Genomic DNA, 20,336 nt, shown 5'->3' on the forward strand with positions numbered 1-20,336 from the left:
ACACCCGGCTGCTGCTCGGAACAAAGAAAAAAGTGCTGCTAAAAATACACCTGTGTTCTTATCGTTCCACATTTCGGCTTTGCGTTTTTGCTTTGTTTTGGTTTTTAATCCAAACTTCTGTCTCGGTGCCAGGGAAAAGAACAGAACAGCTGATTTTTTAATCATCCCATTAAAGCCATAAATATAATGCGGGCAGCTCTTAATGGCTTCTGATTAATAAATGAATGGTTGTTCCATACCCTTTAATTCAAATCCAAGATGCTCTGCCAATGCAGAAAGAAGACAAGGAAGAGAAAGAGAAAAAGAAAAACAGGTCTGTCAGAGATCTCTCATACAAACACACACCGTGCAGTTACAGCAGGTTAGCGTCTCTGTAGGCTCGGCAGCAGTCACACAGAACACAGTGTATGCTTCAGAGCATTTTAAATTCCCACCAGAGCTCATATCTTATGTAAAGGAAGACCCAAACAAATTGCAGTTGGAGTTAATTGTGAATTCTTTTAGTTAATTATGAATTCTTTTGAGATGAGCCATGTTTGTTAGTACCCGATGTGGAATTTACAGGTTAGGAAGGGGGAAAAAAAAAGAAAAGGTACACTTGTTCTGAAACAACAACTGACTCCAGACAGGCCAAAACACATCGCCACCGTGTCAACCTCACAAACCATTCATTCGCTTTCTACACGCAGCATGTGCCCCTCTGCCTGGGGCTGCGCGCACAGCAGCGTGCTCAGCAGACACGTGCAGGCACTTGCACGGGGCCTGCAAGCACAGCTCTCCTGCCCGTGACCTCAGGTCTGCTCTCGGATGCACAATGTCATCTGGCAGCACGGCCTGCTGACCTCCTGCCGGCATGTACGTCCTGCAAGTACCGTCCTCATCAGCACGGACTTGCAGCTGTACCACTGATACTGCAAGCGATCAGTTGCCTGGGCAAAGGTAATGAATCCCTTGCAGATCTAGGAGTGCAAATTGCACTACAAGTTTCCCTCAGGTCTGCGATCTCCCCAGTCTCCCTTCTGCTGTGGTTCTGCATTTTCAGAAACAACAAGCATGCAAAACAAAAAAGAGAAAGAGAAGGCACAAACTGGAGCATCTGCTTTCAGATTCAAATTCATCGCAATTGGGATTGCAGTTCACCTTGCAGGGACGTTGCTACGCACAGCAGGGTTTGCCCAATGACCACCACTGTGCAGAGCAGACAGTTTTCTTTTGGTTTTTTTGTTTGTTTTTTTTTTTGCTGGAAAAAAAACTTCATTCTGGGATTTGATTGATTTTCCCAGCATTGGCCTCAGCTAAAGGCAGCTGAAAAGCTGCTTTCCCCAGAAATATTACGGCTCTCCATACCTATCATTGCATATAAAAGTGAGCTCTTCTGTTCCAAACCACCACATGGATAAGACCATTCTCAGCTCGGAGATGTCCAGATTGATTTGTTCCATTTCCCACACGAATTGCTGTTTGCTGCACATTAAGACTGGTTTTCTATTTAAGTGCTGCTCTAAACTTGAGTGTGCGGGAGGGAAATTAGCACCAATCATCACAGAACATGTAAACACTGTTTGGTAAAGCAGGTTCTTCTCTACAAATCAGTGCGGATACGTTTCGGTCGGGCAGTTGGTTTTTTCATTGTTTTTTTTGAGGGGATATTGATTCTTTCATGAAATTTGGTCTAATTCAAGGGCCACAAACCCAGGCTGATCTCTGCTTCACATCTCACATTCGTGCAGGACGAATGGAAAACTCTGCCATGCATTTCACAGCCACGTCCCGCGGTTCCAGCAGCACAGACACAGTGTGGTGGGCAGCAGAGAACTGGACACACCTGTCCTACACCTTCCGGGTATCACCTCCAACCTTGACACCTTTCTAGGGCATGCTACCTTCATGCAGCCTGTTTTACCTGACACTGTGACAACTGCATATAGAGACACACTGAACTTCATCCCAATATCTCTATGGTTGCTGTACTCTGCGGCAGTATATAGACTACCTAAACCTTTGTTCCTTCCTGTTAGACTTGCTCTAATGTCTACAGCTACAAATGGATGCAATGTAGAACATTCTCACTTTTTTTTTTGTTTTGTTTTGTTAACTTGGGAATATCTGTGCAAACAGAACTAGCACCAGACTGCTGTAAAGATGAGAGAAGGCCATCCACCAGAGAAAAGCAGCAAGCAGGGGAGAGCTGAGGATGGGATAAAGGGAAAATACATGAAAGATGACAAAAATATTTCACTTTCATGCTTTTCATTTCAGCTTCAGCACATCTGTGTGGGATTAAGGTTGGATCCCATCCCAGACTGGTACCACTCAGCTGTTCTATGCAGAGCTTAATGAACATCCAGGTGATGCACGGATCTCGTACTGGATTCCTCCAGGGAATAAAACTCATCTGAACTGGACAGAAAGCAAAAATCCAGTTGGATTTCGGGGCTCTAAGTAGGACAAGCACTTTATGGACCTACTGATTTTTTCCTGTTGGTCAGAAGACCTACTTGATGCGTGGAGACTTTCTGATTATGTTTTGTTCTTGAGCATTTCATCTCCTTCAAAAGATCAACAGACAAAAACTTTTAAAATATCTTTATATGAGTAAGAACTCAAGACAAGATGGGTGTCACTGAATTACAGATTTAGCAAATGGCTGTGAAAATTAGACCAGTGTCTACATGGACTTCTGGTTGCTTAAGAATTGGGTTAAGATCTCTAGCTATGATAGATGTCATTCCATCCCAAGCCCCCAAACCCAAGCTCTCTGAGCTCTCTGAGTCACAGAGTGCTCTGTGACATGAGAAGGCATGGAACAATGTGGAGTAACTTCTGAGGACCGTACTGACAAGAGAATCATTGAATCAAGGAATCATTACGGTTGGAAATGACTTCTAATGTCATCAAGTCCCACCATCAAACCACCTCCACCTTGCCCACTGTTTGCTGCACCCTGGCCTAGGCTTCCTCCAGGGTACGTATGGGAGCAGTCCCACGATGCTGGGAACCAAGGACACTGCACATGACTGAAGGGCTGGGCACTGCATGAGCAATCTGAGTACTCTATGAACCTTCCATAAACAGCACAGCCATTTAGTTTAGTACTGTATGAATAAAAATGACTCGGCCTCAGGAGTCCAGATATGTAACAGCAGCGTACTGACAAGCTTCTGTGGATTAGCTAGTAATTAAATTTAGGAGATCCCCAAGGGTAACCTGTACTGCAGTCCAGGGGAGAGGAATAATCCTGTTATGATAAACCACAAACACCCTGTTGTTAGCCAGCCACACCACAGCGTAGTAATTACACTGTAATTAAGTGGTCAGAAGCTATCATGTTATTAAAGGGAAGCTGCAGAACGTTTGTGGAATTAGAAATATTGCTTCATATTGTTTTAGGGTTCAGATAAGTGAGAGAGGTTGAGTAGGAAACAGAAAGGTAGGTTAAAAAAAGAAGAAAGTGTTCTCCTGATTATCATTCCCATTCTGCAATCAGCAGGTACAAAACTGCTGCTGAACAAAGAGAGAAGCTGAAACTCAGGTCCAGACCTTCCATTAGTCCCAGAAGAGTGCAGAGCGGGATGTTCAGCCATCCAGCCCATCAGACACTTCACATCTGTGTGAGGTGGCGATGTGAGGAGAAAGCAAACAAAAAAGGATCATTTTTGCAAGTCAGGTGACCACCAACACGCTTGCAGCTGTACCCTGGTGACTTCAGAGTGAATGGGACCGTACCTAAGGAAAGTAAGAAGTCTCTCACCCTATAAACCTATACTGCTCTGTTCCAACACCTGTCTACTTGGCACCTTTGGAGCTGGTTTGTGTGCTGTTGTATCAACACAAGACTGTGCTTCCAGTCAGGGAACCTGCTTGGAGCTGAGAAACTTACAAAGTAGACAATGGGGAGAAGACTTTGGGAAATGAATAAATAGCAACATTAAGATCTGATTTCATTTTCTACAGACAAGAGATGGACACAGATATTAAACTACATCCCAAAGTTTTAGGTTTTTCCATAAATCTCAGGTGGAAAAACTCCAAATGTGAAGACTTGGGAGAAGCGCTGGAGCTAACAGTGTTTAACTGTCAGTATCTCTGCTCCTTTAGATATAAAACAGCTGCCAACGTGTTTTACAAGACCTTTACAACCAGCCAGCCCAAGGCCTGGTAATTCACTAGTAAACATCAGCAGGGTTTCATAAAGCTGAAAAGCTTCTAGTAGGAGACAAAGCTAAACCAGCTCTTGGTCTGACGTACAACAGGCAGCTGTGAAAGTCTGTTGTCAGCACCACTTTAAAAACAAAGCACATTTCTTAAATGAAAGGGCTCCAGACAAGCTACTATCTTCTGGAAATTGCTGCAGGACACAGTTGTGCCCATGAAGCTGGGCCCAGGAGAGCGCGGTCAGTTGGGTGAGTCTCCAGAATGCACTAGAAAGTCTCACATTAGAAAGACTTCCTGACCTTTTTTGTGGCGTTACTGAACTTTTCACCCACGTGGGCGAGCAGAGATGAAGATCTGACTGCAAAGGCAAAGACCACAAGCCCAGGAGGTCCTCCAGGAGGTGAGACTGCAAAGTAAGAGAAGTGAAAAAGAAGGGATTCTAAGCAGGTCAAAAGGTTTCACTAAGCAAGTGTGCTGCAAGTGCGAGAACTCTCCAACACTGCTCATTTTTTCTTTCAGGGAAGCTGAAGAACACCAACAAGAAAGAAATGGGAAAGGATGCGTACCTGGTTGCTTAAACATGGAACAGGGACCAACAGCAGTTATTTTCATACTGTCCCACAATCCTCTAAAATAAAAGTGAGGCCAGAGAGGACCAATTTTTATGGGTGTCCCAGTACAGGGAAATCACAGATCCATGCAAACCCAGCTACTGCCCAAGGGAAGGATCCCCCTGCACGGAGAGCTCACAGGCTTCAGGCACCGCTCTGGTGTCAGCAGATGCTGGACAGTCACATCTGAAAGCAGAATTCTGGTCCCAAGCTCAGAGCTGTTAATCTCAGAGTAGATTTTGCAACCCCTGAAGTTGCAAAACAGTCCCTGGTTACTATTGAGATGGATTCACTCAGGCTGTGGTTCAACAGCATGATGTGAAATTTCGTTTTTGCCACACAAAGATACGTGTGATCCCTTATGCAGCTCATCCTGCACTCAAGGCTCTGGGAAAGACCTCTGACCTATGAGACTGTGCTCACCACTCTCAGCTCCTCTGAATGATGAGACTCTCATCCCAATGCCAGCACTGCTGCTAAATTAGCTGTATCCACACGCTTGAGTGCCAGCAGGTATATAAAGGTACACATGAAAGGTAGCCCAGAGTCCAGAGCACAGATTTAGATTAAAACCTCTAACAAAGATGTCTGAAAGCTCAATAATGCAAACGGGGGGGGGTGGTGAAGAAAAAGAAAAAGGGGTCAAAAGAAGAGTTCATGATGTGAACTCAGGCTACTGGTACAGCTGGTTCCTCTTCCCCTGCACACTGCAATCTCAGTGGCCAGGGTCAGGGAGGATTTCTGGCTTAGGACACATTGTGGAGTTACAGGCTCTCAGCCCTAGAGTTTCACCAGAGATACACCAGAAGTGCAAGTTCTAACTCTTGAAACCAGCCTGTGATACGACATTCTAGAACACAGGTATGCGTACACCATATGTACAATGCACTGTGTTAATTGTATCTGTAACTATAACTGTGCGGAGACAGAAATACGCCAAATTTGATGTGAAAAATATCTTAGTAAGATGATGTAATGACTCAAAATCCATGGAAATCTCTGTGTTCTCATTTACCAGGCACTCCTCTCTTGTGGAGCCATCGCAGACAGCCACTGTCTGTTCTGTTCTGTTCACAGCCATTAATTCCTCTTCAGTCTAAATTAAAATTGCTTTAAATGTTTCTTTAATGCCCCTCAGTTATATTTTAAAGCCTCTGTAAGGCTTTCTTCCTACAGGCTACTTAAAGCCTAAACATGATTTTCCAACCCTGATCTGTCAGTTCCTTATATGTGGCTGGAGGAGACCCGCTGAGATCAGTGGGGTTTCATAGAAGCGTAAGGGATCTAAGCAGACTTCAGCGTCAGGGCAATTTTCTTCCCAGGTTTGTACCTTTCACCTTTCTGAACCTCAGTGAATGTGCAACTATTTTCTTTGATGTTCCTTTTCCCTTGTATCTTCTGCTGGGTTTTCTGTTTTTATCAATGTGACAAAGCCATCTGTCATGCTGCAATAGAGCTGACCTACCACAAACAAGGCAAGCCTTTTGAGTTTCCCTCTAAGTCTTTGCCCACACTTACTAGATGTTTTGCCCGCACTTACTAGATGTGTGATACTAAGTGTCAGCGTCTCAAACACCCACATCTGTGCTGGTGCAACTTAGCAGGTCACTGCCCATCCACCGGTTGCTGGTAACCAGCTGTCTATGTGTGCTTAAGCCACTGCTGCACAAAATAAATGCGTCTGCTTAGAACTCCAGGTATGAGTCTTGCTGGAGCAGATCATCAGGGAGACAGAAACAACACAGGCTTAGTATAAAGGCAGGCTGCGAGAGCTGGCACAGTTGGGTACCACAGCTCTGCCCGGAAACGCCTCCTTGCTAGGCCAGGACGATGCTGTCTGTTTGCACAGTGCATCCATTTTTGCAGTAAGTAGCTGCTCTCTCATACTTCTTTGTTCTCTTTTTTTCTTTCCTGTAGCATCTCCACACATTTCCCAGTATATTTGCATGGCAATGCAAGCAAAATGAAATGCACACTCCTTACAAGCAGACAGGAACCAACCACTGAGATTATCGTTTGACTTCAGCTGTTGCAAATTCCTACCAAAGGCAAATGCTATTCAACCAAATGAGGGCTGAGCCAGGACAGAGCGGGATGTCTGCAATAATGTCTGCAATAATTAGCCCAATAATACAATTCGAGCTGAGTTCCTCTGTACCAATCTGCTAGAAAATAGCAATAGTGTGAGCACAACACAGGAAAAAAGACCATCTTCAACATGTTCCAGCAGTGGGGTACATGCACAGAGTGTGTCCGGCAGTGGGCGCTTGGTCTCGAGATTTCAGTAGCAGCACAGAGAACTGTCACATGCAAGAACACCAAACTAAATACATCTTTCATCTTTGTAATTACAGTAATTTAGCATGAATTTCTGATAATCAGAGGAAAAGAAACCTCCAAAGCAAACTTCCAAGCAGACAATGAGAACTGCTGGACATGTTTCTTTCTCCTGCTCCAGTTCTGAATTGGGGTTCAAACCAGAGAGGCAGGAAGCTGCACCCAAAGGAAGATGCACAGCATCAGCATGATGCTGCTAAGAAGCCATCCATCTCCTCCTCCAGCCCAAATTCAGCTAAGTATCTGCCACATTGTTTCATAACCGTGTACTAAACATAGTTCACTTTGCAGAGGCTCTGTCACAGATTTGGGATATACCTACTGAATATGTATTATTTAATGTTTATGTAAAAGAGGCAGCAGCCTTCCATCTAGGCCTGAAAACCTAAAACACTCCAAATGTATTGAATACAACACCAGAGCAGGTGTCACTATTTACTATTTAAATATCTGTCGAGGGCTGGCAGCGTTCTCAAAACAAGAATCAGGTTGGAGCTCTTTTATTTCCAATGGAAATGACTGAACTTCATTCAAAGCATTTCAGCTTTTGACCTGTCAGAGCCCATATGGGATGAAGAACAGAGGGAATTATAGAGCAACAGCAACTTCTACTGTGCCCTAATTATTGTTTGAAGTAGAAAGTAAGCAGTCACACAATCCAGACTCAAGTAAAATGCCTTTCCTAATTGGAAAATGGCAAGTTCGGTGCATTCTTTGCTGCAATACAGCTGCTACGTATATTACCCAACTGTGACCTGAAAGTGAAAACAGCTATAAATGCATATGAATCATCTTAGATGATTTTTATCCAAGTTCAGACAGGCAAGCCGAATTGTTAAGCTGTTTTTAACTTACTGTCCTGTGGTTAAAACAGAACTGAGATAAGGAAATGTACATGTGTCAGTTCTAAAGCTGGCACTGTTCCTCTAACATATAAATAAGATTGAAACAAACCTCATTCCCATAAAAAGCTGGATTCTCCAGGTTGGGGTAAAAATGCGTGCTGCTTCCTATTGCCATTCATGTTCTGAAAAAGCACTTTTCTGACATTAAACTCATGTTCACCTGCTTTGTCCTTGCAGCACGGTAGCAATAACGCCTGAGGGTGCTGGACACCACCTCATGAGCCACTCCACAAATCAGATCCAGCAGGTGAGCATCCCGATGCTGTCTGCAGCAGGGGTCCCTGACACTACGGGGCCCGTAGTGGAAAAGAAACCCTTTTGTGTTAGCTTAGATATCGAAACAGAAATTTTGGTGAGTCATCTCAAAATAAAACCCCACAACCCAACGAAAACCCTTCGATGTTTCAGTCTGAAAATAATAATGGAGGTTTCAGCTTTGGAAGCCAATTTGGAACAAAAGGCAATGTAAAAAATCAAGCTGTCCCAAGGGCTTCAAAGCCCATTAATGTCTTGACTGCATAGTCTGTAGAAGAGCTTAATGCAAGCCCTAGCCAGCTATTAGTATGTGCTAATGAGACTCCTGCTACTGCCAGCTCAGGACAAGGACTGCAGGATTTCTTAAGGAGAGGCAAGAGAGGCAATGCTGACAATCGAGGAGATATCATGGAGAGGCCTTTCTCCTCTGGATCCCACTAATTAAAGCCTCTTCTGTGGCTCTTTTCAAAAAGCCTCTCTTTAAAACCACCATTTGTTGTGGTCCCAATGGCTAGCACAGAGACAGGGTGTACACAGAGGTCACGCTGCTGTAACTACAGGCTCAGCGCTGCATCACATTTCAGGCCAGACCTCACCCGCACAAGGATCCCAGTGGTGCTGGGACACAGTCTGAACATCGACCTGTCAAAAATTATCTGCACTGAACTAAAGGAGCAGATGAGGCACCTCTGGAGACCCAGAGAACATAAGAACCGAGAACTAAACTCTATGAAGGCTTGTAGGGTACTTACATTCATGGCATACGAAGTTAAAGGATTAGTCACTACAGTTAGACACCGCCCCACATGCAAGGCTGCCCAGTCCACGAGGAGAGATGGGAACATCTCTGTGTCCAGGATGGATATGCTTGGAGATGCCTAATCAGCAGATTTTGTCCGTATGCTCCATGGCACTGTGGGGAGGAAGCCCTGAGACCATGCCAGTATCCAACACGGCCTTTCGTGCTCTGCCCTACCTGGGGCCATCCTTTACAATCTCATCTGAAGAGCAATTAATGCTCAGTTTAACTTCTGGAAACAAAAACACATCATCAGCACAGGGGAAATTTCAGTACTGCCCTCGTGTTTTCTGCAGTTGGTACAGAGAGACTCACACACCCAAACTGCAAGAGCCATAGGAAAAATACAGACCTCTTGCACTGCACAACATAATCTGTGTTGAGACAGCAATGCCAGCAGATACACTTTATCACACAAGACGGTTCTCACACAGCACACCACAATAACCTTGTGCCTTATTTGTGTTCTGCACGAAAAGAGCAAGCAACATTAAATTCAATCAGAAATGAAAGCAGAACCCATTTTAACAAATGGGGAGATAGCAAGAGCCCTGGTTCTCCTCTTGGCAACGATCACAGCTCCCCTTAAGGGTGAAGCAGAGCTGGGAGTGCACAAGACTGGAAGAGGGCTCTTGTAAAACAGAAGAACCTGCTTTAAGGACATGACACAGAGCTACAATAACCAGGGAGAGAGAGAAGTAGAAAGAGACATACTGGAGAAGCTGACCATTGCGAAATGCTGACACCGGTCTCCTGTGAATTCGATCGGACACCTACCGAAAGAAAGAAAACCAGAAAGAAAGAAACAAGATAGCAAAATGACACCCAGGCAGAGCAAACTGAGGCCCCTTTCCAATCCCTTTCACAGCTCCTATCTGTCTGCTTTCAGCCTGTGCCCTTACCTGCAGCCCTAAGCCCTAGCCCAAAGCTGACACCAAGAGCCATCCCTGACTAGACCACTCTACATCCACCGCTGTGCCCAGGAGGTTTTAAGTAGTGTGGTGCATTTTTTGTCTTCAAACATACTTTGCTTAGGATCTGGCATGTACAATCGCAAAGGCAGTTTCTCCAAACATCTCTGTCCGAAGAATCCATTTGGACATCTGGAGGGGAAAAGGGGAGAAATCACAGAACATGTCTGGCACCATTCGTGAGGCTAAGGTCAAAAATAAAAAGTGCATTGTGATGAATGGAAAAAAATAAATGCTTCATGCGCATATTTACTCTCTGCTTTGCTTTAACCAGGCACCTGTAACATCAGCACTGCAGCTTTATTCTAGGCCTGGATCTTCAAGCCACCAGCAAAACCCCTCCTCTCCTCCTCTGCCTGCCTCCTTCCTTCTCACCTGCTAGAAGCACCAGGATAGGAAGATGGAGATGGGCTGGATGCGACATGGAGCCACTATCTAGACAAGACTGGCAAGGAGCACCACAGAGCGGTGAGCAGCTGCTCAGGCGACAGCAAGCATCGTGTAGGGCAAGCGTCCTTCATGCCACTGCCCTGAAGAACTCACAGCGTTCCAGGGAGAAAGGCTGTGCTGTGGTTAGAGAGAAAGCGTGTGCAGGATCTCTGCGTTAACAGAGAGAAAGGGACAGAGAAGAAAGCTGGGCCAGAACAGGCCTCATGCACTGCCTGGCTGCAAGGCTCTTGCAGGCTATCCCAGTCACCATGAGGACATGGGCTGGGATGTGCCAGCTCATGAGGTGCTGGGAAGTGATGGGGGCTCAGCACTGGGCGGCCAAACACCTCTTTCCCTGGAGCTGATCTCCCTCCCTTACTTCACACCTTTCAGCATGACTTCTCAGACAGTCCCTCCAAGTTTATCCCTACCTTCCTCCATGTCCCACCTCTACCTGCCTACCCCCCCCAAGCTCTCCTTCTTCTGCGCTTCACAGGGTTTCTTCATGATACCCAGTATTCTAACTTGTTTTCCAGCTTCCTGGAGCAAGCGGTTCTGCAGGCTTTGCATCTTGTCAGGCTTTCCTCAACCTCGACTGCGCTGTGCCCATCCCTCACTTACGCCTCAGGTCCCAGCTGGTCAACGAAGAGCCCAGAATGCACTTCAGAAGAGAGGACCGGATTAAGTCCTTGCTTATCCAGTGTGAGCGACAGCAGACAGCCAGAGCAGCCTCAGCACAGTGCCAGGCAACTGCACACCCAGCGAGGTGGAGCGACACAGGGCCAGGTCCTGGTGTGAGTCGCAGCCCTGCAGCTGTGACCCAGTCCTGTCTGCCACGGGACACGAAGGTCTGCTCACAGTCTGTGGCACAGCAAAGAGTGGAGGAAGCGATGGGTTCAAACTCTGCGATGTTTATTATGATCAAAGCTTTGCAGTTCAAAAGCGTGTTGGCAGATCAGTTCTGTGCTGCTGCTCAAGGGCTACAGTAGCATTTGTTCTTCTCGCCAGATTTACACTTAGACGGCATGTAATGGATATGCAACTTCAGTGGCAATAAAAGAAGCCAAGAAGACAGAGGAACTGTGATCCAAGGTGCACAAGATACAGCTAATAAAAGGCTACATGGTTTCTCCATCCCATATGTTGTCCTTCTCCATTTTGTGTCCACAGCTCCACACGTCTGTCTTTCCTCTAAGGAATGAATTTCCCAGTTCTCAAAGGTGAGGTGCCCCACATCCAGGGGCTGTTTCACTACTGTCCCTCTCACAGAAGGAAGCTCTAAGGGTCTGCATGACTGAAGTGGCTTTTACACTTGATTTCATAATGTTTTTTGTTGCAGTTGCATTGAGAAAAGTTATACAGTATCCTTGCTGCTCAAAACCCATTTTATTTTCTGTGCAACATTGTGTTTGGGCCCTGCTTAACATCTCCACATAAGAGTGTGCTGGGATATTTGCATGCTCCAACCTGCTGGAGGGGGATTAAAGGCATGGCACTGCATGAAGCGCCATAGAACCACGGAATCATGGAATCACAAGGTTAGGAAAGCACCTACAAGAGGTCAGGGTGCTCCCTAGACGTACACAGGTTCCTCAGTGTCCATGTTGCTTCTGAAACTGGAGACTGGATTCCTTGGGCAGGCAACACCTTTGAAAAAAAATGGTTTTTGTTTGTTTGTTTGTTTGTTTAAATGTGATTCTAGGCTGTTCATCCTGGAGTCCATGAAAGGTAAGCACAGTGGTAATGTCATTTCCAGTCAGGGTGCCAGCTCCAAGGGGTTGCCTTCAAAAGGCCTGGTGACATTCCTTGTGCTGAAGCAGAGGAAGCTGGTACTGGGAGTAGAGTGAAGATGCCCTGTTGGCAATCAAAGAGGCATTTTGGTGATGAAGACTCACAAGGACAGCCCTGGTGAAGCATGACTTTAGAGAAGCTTTGGAAGACTGCACTGAAGTTTGAACAAAGCAGCCAAAACAGATGTCGTCTTCCCAATCCTTTCTTAAGTTTATTCATCATCACTGACACTCCTGAAGTCACTGAGTAGTCTTCAAGGACATCCAGTTTAGCTTAGAATGTGCTGGCTGGCTGGCTGTGATCTGAGATTCAGTTCATGTGTGTGCTGTGGGCACCCTGAAGGGAGTTAAAGGTGCTCATGAACGAAGCAGATGTCTTACCCAGCTAAGGAAATGGACACTGTCTGAAGGGAGCTAAAACTGCCTCAATGCACATTCACAAGATATCAGCCATGCTAGAACCTGAATGTGACTGAAGTTGTATGCTGCTGAGGGAAGACTGAAAATCAACTGGAAACTGGGGAAGAAAATGAAACCCAGAAAAATAAATTGGTGAGAAGCGAAAAAGCAGAACAGAAAGGTGTCAAACAAGCTTTGATGCCATGACAGCTCCATGTAGCCCATCCTTAGATCTCAGCCATCAGCTTAGCGTGGGAGAGGAAAAGAACTTTCTAGATAGAAGGCAATAGATAACAGTCATCTCCCTGTCTAGGGCAGATCAGGCTTTTTATCTTTAGTTGTTAGTGAATCAGCACAGGGACAAGTGACAGAAAAGTAGCTCTCATAAACATGAACGCCTTTTGTCACCTCCCAGCCTGTCAAAATGATGTGCTTCCCAAGCAATCCCATGCAGAAGGAGTGCACTGTGAGACTGCTCAGATGCCACAAATGCAGTTCTGCCTCCTCTGGGTCCTGCTTTCCCAGAAGTAAGCTTGCTGGCAGCATCAGTCACCAGGATAACATTGAAAGCATGTGCTGCGCATGGTCCCCTGCTTGTCTGATACTCCTGGGCTGGTGAACATTTATTATTTATTACCACTTCTCCAGCTGTGACATCTAGGAGAGAAATTTCCAGCGTGCACAGCACATGAGTCTCCTATTCTAGACAAGCAAAGCAAATGGAAGGGACTCTTTCTGCATGTAAAATCTGCTGTCTTCTACATTACAGGTCTGTGGGCAGCTCTTCTTCAGGAGCTAAGCTGATGATCTGAGTGACACACCTGAAATGTAAGGCTTCCTAAGACCAAAAGTCATGCAATGGTCTTTTATCATGGCATCCTTCTTCCTGCATGTCTGACTCTAGCCAAGCGATTTTGGCTGGTTATCCCAGCAGAATGAATGGTGAACTGTTCTATCAAATAGTATCTCTGGATTCCCTGGTCCACTCACCAGCCTCGCACAGGCCGGGCATGCCTCTCCTTTTGAGAAGTGGGTAAAGTTGTGTCTGCAGGAACAGTCTTGCAAGGTTTTAAGGTTGCAGCGATGTTTCAAAAGCAGCACCTTGCCCCCGTCCTAGCTTGTGTGGAGAGCACCCAAGACTGCCTTGCTGGACAGCATCCCTCTGTGTCTAACGAGTTAAATGCAAATTGAAAACAATTTTCCACTTGCTACATATGAAACTTTCCTACTTGCATAGCTATCCACAAGACTGGTCCGGAATTTTTCTACTTAACTTCTGTTGTTGCTGGAAGATGTTCAATAAGTTCAGTCAGTTTTGACCAGATCCTTGAATTGCTGAGATTTTTTAGGCTGTTTTTTTTCTTTTCCCACATGTCAAAAAATGCAGAGGTTTGATTTTGAGCTCAGGAAGAATTTCAGTTAATTTACGTGGTAAAAATATGCAATCAACAGCCAAAGAAAGAACCTCAAAAATTCCAAGCCAAAATGGTTGAAATGATTTTGTCGCTTTACCTTAAAACAGGGCAGAGCAATGACTATTGTTGGTTATTATTTCATTATTAACCAAACAAATACTTAACATAATATTCCCGCTGGGAGCAAAACACTTTCTGCACCGCTGCTGACCTAAATCTTGCAAGTGTTCGTCTATTTCCTTTGCACCCTCAATTATGCCAAATGCGGTAGCTCTCATAATGCAATCCATGCCACAGAAGAATGTAAACAAGCAGGTGCATCAAAATAACAAGATAAGGAGAAGCTGTAGCAGAAGGACACAATGCACTGATAAAAGGAAACAGAGAAATGTCTCAAGCATGTTGCTTATCTGTGCAAAGGGCTGAAAAAGAAGACAGTTCTGTCATTGTCCCCTGACCAGTCCCAGATATCAGGCTCTTGGAGAGCCACAAAACACTGGACTCCACAGAACCACTAATGGGTAGAAAAGAAAGCGACCAGATTAAATGCAGAGGCCTTATCCAGAGCAGCTAACCAAGGCATGTTTGCTGTATAGTGGAGTCCAAACCACAGGGACACCCACTCATAGTCTCCGTGATGACAACAGTGCAGCTCCAACCGAGCTGCGGGAGTTCAGTGGGATCAACACTGTTGTCTTCACTGAGTCTTGCTGTTGAAGGATCAGCTTCCACACTCTGAATGTTCTCAAGGGTCTGCTATAGTTACATGCTCATTAAAGGGAATACACTGAACTGGATGCATAGAAAGACCACTTGAACACAGAAAGGTACCTGATCTCATTACCCAAGATAAACAGAATGCAAAACATAATGAACTAGTCCTGGTTCATGAGACCTGGAATAGTACATGGTCATTTTCACCCCTAGCTCAGCACTGTGAGCTCTTCAGTGAACGTGTAATTTTGTTAAATGTAGACAGCCCAAACCCAGAAAGTCAGCATCTGGGAATCCTTCAACCTGACTCCTGCGAACACAACCTGTACAGCCTGATCGTGGGGGTGGAGGTTGCTCTTACAGCTCTTTAAGTCTTCTAATCCTACACAGTTTACTAAGGTCCTGCCCCAGAGTACCAGCCACTTGAACTGCATTAAACACACTGAAGAATCACGTGGCAGAGGAGGGCTGTGCAGCAGAGTTGACTTTGTTTCTTTGCTTGGCTCAGAAGACCCCAACTGAAGGTGATGTGTGCCAAGACCTAAATGGGAAGAAGAATATCTCTGCTGTAATATATACACTAGCCCAACCCTGTAAGACCTGGCACTCAGTGATAACAGATGAAAGCAGCCTCAAACTGCTCCAAGTTGCACCAGGAACCCAACAGGCTCCAGGATGGAGGCAGGCCCACAGTCAAAGGCTGCAAACCTTCCCAAGCTCTGAGTTCGGTTGGACGCAACATCTCTGTTCGTGTCCCAGCCCTTGAAAATTGCTTGTGTGCATCCGTTCTGCAGCACTCCAATTTGCTCTACTCAAACTCGCAGCTTCCCTGCTGTTACGGTGGGAAACCAGACCGTCCACCTTCTAAGGCCTCTCTGAGCAAAATGGTCTGGAGAAAGGTCAAGAAATTTTTATGACAACAAGAGCCCGGGCTCTTTAATCTTCTGAGGCCGTTGAACCAATCCTGCATGTGAGAGGCTCGGCAGATCTCTGGGTTTGTGCCACAGATTTGTAGAATATCTGAGGCAGATCAGACTTCCCCAGTTAACTTCCAGGTGGTCTGTTTGCAGAGTACGCACAAACCCAGATTGTATCATATCTGGGTATCCTTTAACACTAGCACGTGTAGAATTTACTTCAAATTAAGGACTGATTTATGCAAGCACACAATCCAAAACAGACACACTGTCTGGCACAGCTCCAGCGCCGTTCTGGGCTTTTCCCTGGACAAGAAACTGCATTCTCCAAAGTCCAGATGAAGCGTATTGGAAAGGGAGAGAGGAGGTGAGTTTGCAGGCAAAAGATGAGCTGCTGTTTGTTCCCCAGAATTTAAAAGACCGGGAGGAATGTATTTCTGGGAAGCCTGCTAAAAAATAATACTAAGGGGGAAGCTGCCAATTTAGGCAATATCTGTAACAAAATACGCATGAGCCACTTCAGAAGAAATCAGTTGAGAATCCAGCTGCTCTTTCTTTGCTCCAGAGTGCCAGGCATAACATCCACAGCAAGGATCTTCAATGAACTCTGCTTGTGATTACAGAATGATGACAGGTAGTGAACAAGAACTCGTTAAGAATCTGTCTTCTGAACGCAGTGAAAAACCAGTAGTACCACACTAAGGCCAGGCATGCTGGAATCTCCACAGCACTCGGTGAAGGAAGACTGCAAGCCAGCATACAGTGCCAGAAGACCCCCCAAGGCTCTGATGACTCTAACCAGAACAGCACAGTGGGAACAGTGAATGGGCAGATATGTCACTGCCGGCTCAAGAGGCTCACGTGGCTCTTGTTTGTTCTCTGCATTAAGACACCTGAGGCAGCTGTATGCAGAAGGACCTAATGATATCCTCCATGCCCACATCTCAGGTCAAAGTCTGCATCTTTTCCTCCTTCTCTCATTTCCTCTCTGAATCCAAATCGCTGCATCTTTCACACACAGCAGCTGATCTCTTGCCTTGGTGCAACAAGGAACGTAACTGTATATATATATAAAACTTCCTCTATAACTGTACATTTCTGGAGTCCCAGAAACTCTAAGTTGTATCAGTTCAAAATCCAGGGCTTATGTCTTCAGTCTATGATTCGATGACAGAAGCACCAAAGGAGAATGAACATCCAGACATTTCCTCACGAAGTGGGATCAGAAACGACTGCTCTGCACGGAAGGCATTTGGGTCCCCTGGGCTCCTGTTAACGCAGAACTGTCTTTTCAGGCAGATGAATAGTGACAGTGCAGATCTTCAAACACCTTTCGGTTAGCATTTGCTGCCCTTCCACATTCACCAGTTCAGTTCCCTTCTGGTTTTAGCAACTGGTATCTCTGGACCCATCAGAAACAAATCTCTTTACCATTTGAAAGTAGGAAATTATGGCTTTCGAATTACATGAGATAATTACATCTGCTTTGCATGGCACATAAAACCTTGAGAGAATTTGTCACTGAGCTTCCCCTCTGCTCATCAGCTGTCATAGCAGCCTCTTTTGAAGGCAGACTGCTTCTTCATGGGGCAGGAGTTACTTTGGTTAAATCAGTCCTTCTGCTGAAGACGCTTCATAATTACCATGTCTATCCTTCACGAGGGATAATAGAGCCTAAAGATAGTATCTGCATACAGCAGGGCCTCAGGTAACTCTTGCTATAATTAGTAATTTATCTGATCTGAGAGTCTTATCTGGATTCAAGTTTTTTCCAAAAGAAATAGCCCCGAGATCTGGCACCAGCACTTTGCTCAGAGACAGATGTTGAACCATACACTCCTCTAGGCTCAAAGGACTGAGCCCTCCCAAGCGTGGGAACACTGGAATTATTGGGACCCCGTGGGGCTGCACCTACACCAGAATAGTGGCTGTGTCTTCCCCCATGTTTCAGTGGGGGATTCTGTCAGAATGAACTCGTGGTGCCACAGAGACATCAAAGGCAGTGACAACTATCCTAAAAGACAGGTCTTTGCTGTCCTATGCAGCTTCTTTTGTGTCAGAAGAGATAAGCCCAGGAGGACTGGGAGATGCTGTTGATACCATGTCCTTCCCACCACACCTGATTCTGAACTGGAAAGTGAGAACACAGGAGCTCAGCGAAATGCATTTCCATATGGCTTTTCCTACTCCTGCCAAAACAGTGGAGCTCCCAGAGTGCAGGGGAGTTGTGCTAAGCGTAGTCCAGCTCACAGCCCTTCCAGGAGAGGTGATGGCTCTGTTCAGATTCATCCTTCAAGGCCTGAGGAGGCAAGTTGTCTGGCAAGCATCACACAGTGCAGTGGCAGTGGGACTAGGTTCAGATTCACAGACATAAATACCTTTGACACCTCCACTCAGAGGTGTCTGGAAAAATACCATCAGCTCTGGGCTTTTCCAAGCTGGGCACAGTGGTGCCTGTTGTGCTCTGATGCTGACTTCAAAACTCCTGGGCTCATCAGCCAGGCTGGGCACGGCCTCACCTCACTCCCTCACTCAGTAGCTGGGCACAAGCCATCAGTCCCACTCCCAGGGCACCAAATCAGGCTTATTCTACAGGATCCCAGGGGCAGGCAGAGGTGTGCATTGGAATGGATACATCTCCACCACCTAATCAAACTGCACTCTCATCCACATCAGGTTTGGAGGGTGAGCCAAGATGCTGCTGGGCTTTTTAACTGAGATAAGTTTGAACCAGAGGTGAAAAGCTCTCACATTCTATTCCACGTCCTCAGACTATGCAGCTCCACTTTAATCCCACCAAGAAATTTCATTTTAAGGACAAATAATGCTTCTCCTTGCTATTTTTCTTTTCTTTTGGATTTTAGTATTGGAAAGTTAACAATAAACAACCCCGCAGCCCGTCTCATAGGTAAGCACACAGTAGTGAAGAGCTGTGTGCTAAATCTGTTTCTGGGCCCATGAGAAGCAGATGGGGGGGCTAAGAGGCAGCTCTCTGCCAGGCACCCCTCAGGTGGCCGCGTCCTTCTGCTCAGAGGACAGGAGGTGTCAGCTGGGGGCAAGGAGCTCTGACACAGCTCAAGGACTGCTCAGGGACCCGACCTTCCCTGAAGCTGCAGAGGAGAAAGGGGAGAAAGAGAAAGGGAAGAGCCAGGACAAGTGGATTCATCTAAGGAAAAAAAGGAAACAACAGGAACAGCAGCGGCACTCACACAAAAAGAAAACAGGAACCTTCTTCCCCTTCCCTCGCCCTCCTACATTCCCGTTCTGAACCTGCACAGCTCAAACTGCAATTGCCAGAATTCCAGACTACCTCTCCTGCAGTTGCACAGAAGTCTCCTCTCCCACAGCCAAGTAATTTGCATGTTGACACAAGAACTACACTCACTTACTTGCAAGACAGCTGATTAATCCCTTCGATGTAGTAGCATACTCCTCCATTGACACAATAGGACTTGGCTGTTTCGTTGCATTTTCTAGCATGCCCAGACCAGGAGGAGAGAGTTGTGGTTACTGCAGGGGAAAAAAACACACACACAAACACAAAAAGGATATAATGTTATTTCCTTTGTTGGGCAACTCTGTTTTCTTAGATGATTTTCAATTAGTTCACTTGCTGAAGTAAAAACCCTGGAGCTACAAACCTCAGCCCGTGCCTTTAGACCTGTGTTCACCTTTCCAGGTGCTGGGCCTGCAACTTGACCTCTCTCTTCCCAGCAGAGGTGACAAAGTGAGTGAGGAGCTGAGGACTTGCCCTCCTCCAGGTTCCTGGCATGTCAGGACAAGACCATCCTCTTGGTGAGCTGTGTGGAGAAGTGCCCTTTCCCAGCTCTCCTCTTCCTCCTTTTCCACATGCACGCAATCCTGCACCAGCAGCCCAGAGCACATTCTCAGAATCAGGGAGCCAGGTGGCAGGCTGCTGAGGCCTGATTTGCATCACAATGCTGGACCGAGACCCAGAGATTCTGCAGAGGACATTTCAATGACAGGAGGATGCTTGCACAGCTCCACAGCTCCCAGAGGAAATGATTTTTCAGCTCATGAAGCAAATGCGCTCACTGTCACCAGAGCAGGTCCAGTGCAAATAGAAACAACTCCATCTCTTCCTCCCCTATTTCTGAGCATGTCTCTGTAGTGCCTCTGGTTCTGCTTCTAGAGACCGAGCAGAAATCCAGCACCATAAGGCAGCCAGCCCTGGTCTGTGCTAAGGAGGAAGAAACAAGCATGACTCAAGTTTCCCTGGGTACAGATGCTTTTCCAAAAGCATTCACGGCCTTCCTGCCGTGTAAGGTACAAACAGAATGGAGACTGAGGACAGAAGATTCCACCAACACTCCAAAGAATTCCCCACAGACACCCCTGAAATATGAAAACTCCCAAACTTCTGTAGGGAAATTCACTTCTTCCTTCCCATTAACCTTAGTGGGATCTCTTCCAATTCAGCTTAATGGGAACTAGAAACCAAAACCATCAGAATGGCTTTGTAATGAGCCTGTACGATTTTTATAGCAGCACATTATTTCCATGAGCAGTGCAGAACTGTTTGTTGAGGACTGAGGAGCTCCACAGGATAGCACCTAGGGACTCCGCAAGGCCACTCCTTCAGCTGAGTACTTTACACCAGTGCTGTGTGATGTTTAAC

General features: G+C 46.0%; 1 protein-coding gene across 2 annotated transcripts in view; it reads right to left on the reverse strand.

Moving 5' to 3' along the window:
* Positions 1–20,336, reverse strand: part of NRG2 (neuregulin 2) — a 116,953-nt gene that overhangs the window by 8,957 nt on the left and 87,660 nt on the right. The window contains exons 4-6 of one of the 2 annotated variants that reach the window (XM_072348300.1): positions 19,087–19,207; positions 9,777–9,835; positions 240–263 (exon numbers count right to left, since the gene is read on the reverse strand). In XM_072348300.1, coding sequence (XP_072204401.1) covers positions 240–263; positions 9,777–9,835; positions 19,087–19,207 — 204 coding nt within the window. The remainder of the gene's footprint in view (positions 1–239; positions 264–9,776; positions 9,836–19,086; positions 19,208–20,336) is intronic. The other variant, XM_072348301.1, reaches the window with a different exon arrangement.

The sequence above is a fragment of the Excalfactoria chinensis genome, chromosome 13 (genome assembly GCF_039878825.1).
Source record: "Excalfactoria chinensis isolate bCotChi1 chromosome 13, bCotChi1.hap2, whole genome shotgun sequence".
Taxonomy (NCBI): Eukaryota; Metazoa; Chordata; class Aves; order Galliformes; family Phasianidae; genus Excalfactoria; species Excalfactoria chinensis.